Source organism: Notamacropus eugenii, chromosome 7 (genome assembly GCF_028372415.1).
Source record: "Notamacropus eugenii isolate mMacEug1 chromosome 7, mMacEug1.pri_v2, whole genome shotgun sequence".
NCBI classification, from domain to species: domain Eukaryota; kingdom Metazoa; phylum Chordata; class Mammalia; order Diprotodontia; family Macropodidae; genus Notamacropus; species Notamacropus eugenii.
Genome location: NC_092878.1, coordinates 15637937 through 15646313, shown reverse-complemented (window position 1 = coordinate 15646313; position 8377 = coordinate 15637937). Strand labels below are relative to the sequence as shown.

At 37.9% G+C, this 8377-nt stretch overlaps 1 protein-coding gene across 1 annotated transcript; it reads right to left on the bottom strand.

Moving 5' to 3' along the window:
• Nucleotides 1-7107: 7107 nt before the first annotated feature.
• On the bottom strand, nt 7108-8037 carry LOC140513283 (olfactory receptor 4L1-like). The gene has a single exon (XM_072622849.1). The coding sequence runs from the start codon at nt 8035-8037 to the stop codon at nt 7108-7110; it is 930 nt and encodes a 309-aa protein (XP_072478950.1).
• Nucleotides 8038-8377: the final 340 nt, after the last annotated feature.

Sequence of the window (8377 nt, the reverse complement as noted above, 5' to 3'; positions counted from 1 at the left end):
CTCTGCCACTGGGCTACGATGACTCTGTAGGAGAGAGTGGGGCTGACAATTTCATGTAACTCTGCCTCACTTAAATCCAATTTACTCACAAATAAAAAGACATCACCCATACCATTTCACTAGTATTCCTTAAAGTCTTGTGGAGACAGGCAAGTGATGAAGCAGCATTTGTGGATACACTGGGAGCTGTAGTCACAACTCTGCACACAAGTGGCCCAGGCCATAGGGTCATTTATCATTGGAAGCAGCAGTGGGACTCGGGTGCCACCTGAGTGTCTGAGCAGCCTTTTGAGGATCACACTGCTCACCTTCTGGTGTGAGAAGGGGCCTAGAGAAGGTGCCCTTAACATTTTTTGCTTACCCACTCTTGACCGGATTACCATGACAGGCAGAGAATCCTACTCTGGGGTTGAAACCCCCCAAAAAATGTACAAAATGTATGAAAACATCTCCAAAGATGATTCCACTCACCATCGGCACATAGAATGCGCTCACACTGATAGACAACACAGAATTCAGTAGATCTGAAAGAAATGATTTTGTTGCAAGAGAACTCAACAGATATTGCATCCAAATAGCAGCCCTGAGTGAAACAAGGTTGGCAAATTAAGGCCAGCTCACTGAAGCTGGATCAGGATACACCTACTTCTGGACTGGGCACAGTGAAGGGGAGCACTGTGAATCTGGCATGGGTTTTGCAACCAGAACTAACCTAATCAGCAAGCTGATATGCTGGCCAAAAGGAGTGAATGACAGGTTCATGACAATGCAATTGCCACTCGCAGGAAAATTCCATGCCAGCATCCTCAGTACCTATGCTCCTACCATGACAAACCTTGATGAAGTCAAAGAAAAATTTTACAAAGACCTAGAGACCCTTATCATCAATTTACCAAAAGAGGACAAGTTTATAATTCTGGGCAAATTTAATGCTAGAGTAGGCTCAGTCTACAACGCTTGCCAAGGAGTCCTAGGGAGGAATGGATTTGGAAACGGCAATAGCAATGGTCATTTACTGCTGAACACTTGTGCATCGCATGGCCTTCTCACCATCAACACTGTCTTCCTTTTACCTAAGCGTAATAAAACTCCATGGATGCACCCTTGCAGTAAACATTGCCATCTAATAGAATATGTGATTTTAAGGAGAAGAGACAGACAAGATGTGAGAGTGACAAAGGCAATGTGTAGTGCAGAGTGCTGGATTGCTCACAGACTTATCCTTTCTAAGCCAAATATTCACATTCATCAAAAGTGCCACCCCCAAGGAAAAATGACTACTAGAAGAATTAATGTCAACAAATAAGAGCATTTCTCTGAGCTTGAACAGTTTACTGACTTGGAGGGAAAGTGGAACCAACACCTAGTTGGTAATAGTGGAGTAGAAAAGGAGTGGGCAACTTTCAGAGATTTGGTGTACACCATTGCATTTGCTAATACGGGTCAGAACACTCGCAAACACCAAGACTGGTTTGATAAAAATGATGGGGAAATTCAGAAGCAGCTAAATAAAAAACGAGAACTCCACAAGGTTTACCAGCAGGATAGTTCATCCACTTCTAAGATGGCAGCACTTAATTCCATCAAAGGCAAAGTACAAGCAAACTTAGAGAGATGCAAGATTCCTGGCTCAGTAAAAAGGCAGACGAAATTCAGTTTTATGCTGATAGTAACAAGCCAAAGCACTTTTATGATTCCCTGAAAGCTATTTATGGACCAAAAACCTATGGTGCATCACAATTACTCAGGGCTGATGGAGCTAAATAATGACAAGATCCTAGAGAGATGGGCTGAACACAAGCATAATGTTCTCAACAGACCATCATCAATCAATGCTGAGGGCATTGACCATTTATCTCAGGTTGAAGTCAATCCCTCCTTAGCTGAACTTCCAATTGAAGAAGAGGTTTTGAGGTCCATGAGGCTCCTTTCATGTGACAAAGCACCTGGTGCTGTTTCTATTCCAGCTGAGATCTGCAAGGTAGTGGGACCATTGTTCATACAAAAGCTGACTGAAATTTTCCAGGTTATATGGCGAGAGGAGGTTATCCCCCAGGAGTTCAAGGATACCTCCATTGTCCATCTCCATAAGGGTAAAGGGAATACATTGTCCTACAACGATCACAGGGGGATAGCTCTCTTAGTCATCATTGGTAAAATTCTTGCTAGAGTCCTTCTTAATAAACTGATCCTTCACCTGGAAGAAGGTCATATACCGGAGAACCAGTGTGGCTTCAGAAAGGGACAAACAACAGTTGATATGGTGTTTGCTACCTGACAACTCCAGGAGAAATGTCCAGAGCAGAACAGAGATCTGTCCACGTTTGTAAATCTGACCCAGACCTTTAATACTGTTAGTAGTGAGAGCTTATGAAAAATTATGTCAAAATTTGGTTGCCCAGAGAAGTTCATCAATATTGTACATCAATTTCATTATGGCATGGTTGTTTGGATTCTGGATAATGGACAACACTCTCATGCCTTCCTAGTCACTAAATTGTACATTAGACATATCATATCTAAAATAATCTATTCAAGTTTTAGGCAAAATATTTTAGAAAAGATATTGATAGTGTGGAGAGCATCCAGAAGAGGAGAATCAGTAAGACAAAGTGACTCAAACTGACACCATACCTAGATCAGTGGAGAAAACTAGGAATGTTTAAGTTTGAAAAGAGAAAATGAAAGGATAGACATAGCAATTTCCAAAAATTTGAAGGTCATTACCTAATATTTGGAAACAGAAGGCAGAACTTGAAAAAATGCTTAGAAATTGCAAAAGGGAATTTAAGGAAAAACTTCCTTTAAAAATTAAAATCATCCAAAAGTAGAATGGAACGTCTTAAAAGTAAATGTCTTCTAAATGAAGTGAGCAGAACCAGAACAATCTAAACATTAATAGCAATAATGTAAGGACAATGAAATTTGAAAGAGTTAGGAACTCAGGTCAACATAATGATCCACCACAATCATAAAGACTTTATTATGAAACTTGCTATCCACTTCCATTTAGAAAATTAAAGTGCTCACAGTTCAGACTGAAGCACATTTTTTCATCTCTTTTAATTGTTTTGTTTTTGGAACATAGCTAATGAGAAAATTTATGTTGTGTGATCATAAAAGGTTTCTGTTTTTCTTTTTTATAAAAGTTATTTATTTTTAGTTTTCAACACTCATTTCCACAAGATTTTGAGTTCCAAATTTTCTCCCCATCTCTCCCCTCTCCACCCCAAGACAGCGTGCATTTTGATTACCCCTTCCCCTAATCTGTCCTCCCTTCTGTCACACCTCTCCCTTCCCTTACCCCCATGTCTTCTATTTTCTTGTAGGGCAACATAGATTTCTCTACCCCAATAACTGTACTTCTCATTTCCCAGTTGCATGAAAAATATAATTTTTATATTTCGTTTTTAAAACTTTGAACTCCAGCCCCTCTCCCTTTCTCCCTCCCCACCCACCTCCACTGAGGAAGCAAAGGATACAATACAGGTTACATATGGATAGCTATGCAAAAGACTTCCAAAACTGTCATGTTGTGAAATACTAACTATATTTCCCTAAATCCTATCCTGCTCCCATTTATTCTATTCTCTCTTTTGACCTTGTCCTTCCCCAAAAGTGTTTCCTTCTAATTACTCCTTCTTTCCATTTGCTCTCCCTTCTATTATCTTGCCCACACCGCACTTTTCCCCTTCTCCCCTACTTTCTTGTAGTGTAAGATAGATTTTCATACCAAATTGAGTAGGCCAAACGTGATGAGAGTAAGTTTCCCTTTGTCGCTCTCACGTTCCCCCTTTTTCCCTTTATTGAAAAAGCTTTTTCTTGCTTCTTTTATGAGAGATAATTTGATAAATAGAAACTCAAAATTATTTTAAATATAATGCCTCTAATTATTAACAATTGGTAGCTTTTATTTGGTCATAAATCACTATTTAAGCTCTAAATCACTAGTGATTAGAAAGATGCAAATCAAAACAACACTGAGATACCACATCACACCTATCAGATTGGCTAACATGACAAAACAGGAAGATGATAAATGTTGGAGAAGATGTGGGAGACTTGGAAAACTAATTCATTGTTGGTGGAGCTGTGAGCTGATCCAGCCATTCTCGAGATCAATTTGGAACTATTCCCAAAGGGCTACAAAATGTACATACCTTTTGACTCAGCAATACCACTTCTAGGACTGTATCCCCAAGAGATCATAAAAATGGGAAAGGGTCCCACATGTACAAAAATACTTATAGCAGCATTCTCTGCGGTGGCCAAAAATTGAAAATCAAGGGGATGCCCATCAATTGGGGAATGACTGAATAAACTGCGATGTATGAATGTAAGGGAATACTATTGTGCTATAAGAAATGATGAGCAGGAAGACTTCAGAGAGGCCTGGAAAGAGTTATATGATCTGATGGTGAGTGAAAGGAGCAGAACCAGGAGAAATTTGTACACAACAAAAACCACAGTGTGTGAGGTTTTGTTTTTTATTTTTATTTTTTCTGGTAAACTTAAAACTTCATTGCAATGCAAGGAATTAAAAAATTCCCAATGATCTCAAGACAAAATTCCTTCCACATACAGGGAAAGAACTATAGAATTCGATCCCAGGATGTAGCAGATCATTTTCTTTTGTATTGTATTTTGGTTTGTTTTATGATTGAAAGCACTTTTCTGAGGACACTCTCCAAACACCACCAAAGCAAAACTCATGTGACAGTCCCTGATCTCTGAATTCCACTGCGAGAGACAACATATTTTGGTACATACAACAAATATACAAAACACATGAAGGTAATCTGAGAATGGGAGGAATACTGGTGGGGAGATTAGGAAAGGCCTCTTACAGAAATTGAGATTTAAGCTGAGTCTAGTGACCAGCAGATGAAGCAGAACATTCCAGGAAAGGGTGAACAGCTAGCATAAAGAGAGAGAGAGATAGGAGATGGAATATTGTGATGGAGGAACTTCAAGGATTTTGTAGCAGGGTGCTAGTTAGTGGAGGTGAGAAATATGTAAGAGGATTAGAAATGTAAGAAGGTGCAAAGTTGCAAAGAATTTTCAATGACAAACAAAGGAGTTTTATTTGATCCAGCAGGCAAGAGGGATACTCTGGAATTCCTAGAGTAAAGGTCTGACCTCTGATTTATGGGAAAAGTTATATTGGCAGATGAGTGGTACCAAGTATGAAATGGAGTGGAGAGAGACTTGATTCAAGAAGATCAATTAGAAGGTTACTGTAGTATGCTAGGTGAGAGGTGATTAGGGCCTGAACTCGAATTTTATCTGTGTGTGGTGAGAAAAACATGTATATGAAAAATGTGAAATTGGAAATGTCAAGATTTGGCAATGGATTGGAATACATGGCACTAGTGAGAATGAGGAATTGACTCCGAGGTTGAAGACCTATCTTGGTTCCTGGGAACTTAATAATACAGTGATAGGGAAATTAAGGAGGAGGGAGAGTTTGGGGGTGGGAAAGAAAATGACAAGTGTTGTTTTGGACATGTTGAATTTAAGTTATCCATGAGACATCCCTTTTAATATGTCCATGAGACAATTATGGTTATGCAGGGACTCTAGGGATAGATAAAAAGATCTCAGAATCATCTGCATAGAGGTGATAATTGAACCTATGGGAGCTAATGGGATCACAAAGTGCTATAGTACAGAGAGAAAAGAGAGGAGGCCCAAAGACAGAATCTCAATTAATTATTTTATTAGGGAGTACAAACCTTTTGATTTTTAACAGTGTATTTATAAGTAGTAAAAAGGAGAGTGGATACTTTAATTGCTAGATCCCTGACACTTCTTTCTCCTAACTCTTGATTGATGCTAGAAACTTACCAGAGATTCTAGTAATGTTTTTTTTTTTTTAATTTTTATTTCTTTAAAGAGGTTATAGCAGATATTTCTGGAGAAGTCTGTACTTCCTAAGAGGTACTCAAATCTTATAATCTCTGACCCTTGTAATATTTTAATATTAATGGTTATTCTAATCTAAAAATAGCTCAGGGACTTGCTAACTATCATGTACAGTTTTAGCCAAGGTAGATTACTTACAGTAATTGTGTCACTAGGGACTGTGTCCATCAAGCCATAAGGCACATATTTTTCCCCCTCTCTTACCTCCAACCTGTCCCCAAAACACACACTTCTATTAAATGAAATTACCAAACATTGATTATTTGGCATCTTGAGTCAAAACCTAGAGCAATTTCTATTTTCTACTAAATGCAACCTTATGACTTGGGATACAGGGACTTGAAGAGATTCAGTCCTTAAGCAGAATTGAATACATTCAGTGATTACTTATTTGTTGAATTATGTTCTCTCATCATTATCATGGTTAAGCACAACAAAAGGCGACCAAAACAAATCACTACTTGCTTATGGCTCTTTAATTCTTCGAAAAAAAATGAAACCACTTTCTGTATGGGGCCTAATTTCTTCTTGTTTCTTCAAACTGTTATAAGATTTTCTTTGCATATAACAATTTTAATGCAGTAATTTGAGAGTCAATTCTGAGTCAATTTTTCTATTTAGTTTTGTTAGACATAAAACAAAGAGTGAATCTTCTCAATCAATTTATCAATAAGAAATACAATAAATTGGACAAGTGTTTTGCATCCAAAGAGAAAAGGGCTTTTTACCAGGTTGCCAACAAGGAGACGCACTTTATATCCATAGGAAATAATAAAGACCACACAGATGTGAACATTATCTAGATTGATCTCTGTCAATTGCGAAAATAAATGAAATCTGCTTAAACTGAAATATTGAATTTTTAAATGACATCTAAACCATTTTATAGAATGTTTATTAGTGACATCCTTAATAAATCCTTAGTTACTTGGCTTATGTAAAGGTATACAAAACACTTTAAACACATTATTTCATTTTATTCTCACAATAACCGTAGGAGGAAGGTATTGCTATTACCCCCATTTTACAAATGATAAAACTGAGACAGAGGTTAAGTGATTTCCCCAGTCACACAGTTAGGAAGTGTCTGAGGCCAAATTTTAATTTTGGTGTTCCTGAGTTCAAATCCAGCACTCTATCCACTACTCCATCTCCTTTCATATTAAAAATTATATAAAAGTATTACCTGGAGCTAACATGCTGGGTCCTTAATTTCCTCATGGCCACCTTCATTTCCTGATTCCTCAGAGTATAAATAATGGGATTCAGTAAAGGTGTGATAACAGTATAAAACACAGAGAGAATTTTAGTTCCTGAAAAGCTGCTAAATGGCCAAGCATAAATGAAGATACATGGGCCAAAGAAAAAAGTTACCACGATGATATGAGCAGACAATGTAGACAGAGCTTTGGACAGCCCCCTAGAGGAGCGATTATGGACAGTGATCAGAATGACAGCGTAAGACAAAAGCAATAGAATGAAGCAAATCAGTGACAGTAACCCACTGTCAGCAATGACAAAGAGTTCCAGGATGTAGGTGTCCTTACAGGCAAGTTTGATCACTAGGGGAAGGTCGCAGAAAAGATTGTCTATAACACAGGGTCCACAAAAGGGCAAGTTTATAATTAAAACCATTTGGCTCATACTGTGTATGAAACCAATTGTCCATGAGAATAGCACAAACCCATAAAGCAGGCGATGGCTCATAATGGATGTGTAATGGAGAGGTTTGCAAATAGCAACGTATCTGTCAAAGGCCATAGCAATGAGGAGAGTCATCTCACTACCCCCAAATAAATGCATGAAAAACATCTGAGTCATACATCCCTGTAAGGATATGGTTCTATGTTTTCTAAGCAAGTCTGCAAACATCTTGGGTGTAGTGACAGTGGAGAGGCACATGTCAAAAAAGGAGAGGTTGCCAAGGAGGAAATACATTGGAGAGTTCAGATGGGAACTAAATGTTACTGTCACCATAATGAGGAGGTTTCCCACAACAGTAGCACCATAGAGCATGAAAAATAAAATAAAATAGAAAAGCTGAAGTTCCCATGATCCAGAGAGACCTATCAAAACAAATTCATAAATTGTGGATTTATTCATGAGATCCATCAGGCCAACTATTAGGGGTTCCAGGTGCCCTTTAAAGGAAAAGGAATCAGAAATAAATTTTAATTCGTTTCTGTTCTTTAATTATTCCTATTTACTTTTATGTTACCATATGACTAGGATTTTTAATAATAGATCATTAAAATACCTTGGAGTATGAGCTGTTTTACAAGTTCTTAAACTGGCAGTATCATGTAGATCAAGCTACCTTAAACGGATGATTTGATACTTTTATTATTATATAACCATTTAAGAAGTCTAACGCAGAATCTCTACTCAATGCTTCCAGTGGTCAATAGTGTTTTGTTTTATCAGACTTGTTTCATTGGTTCTGGGATCCCCT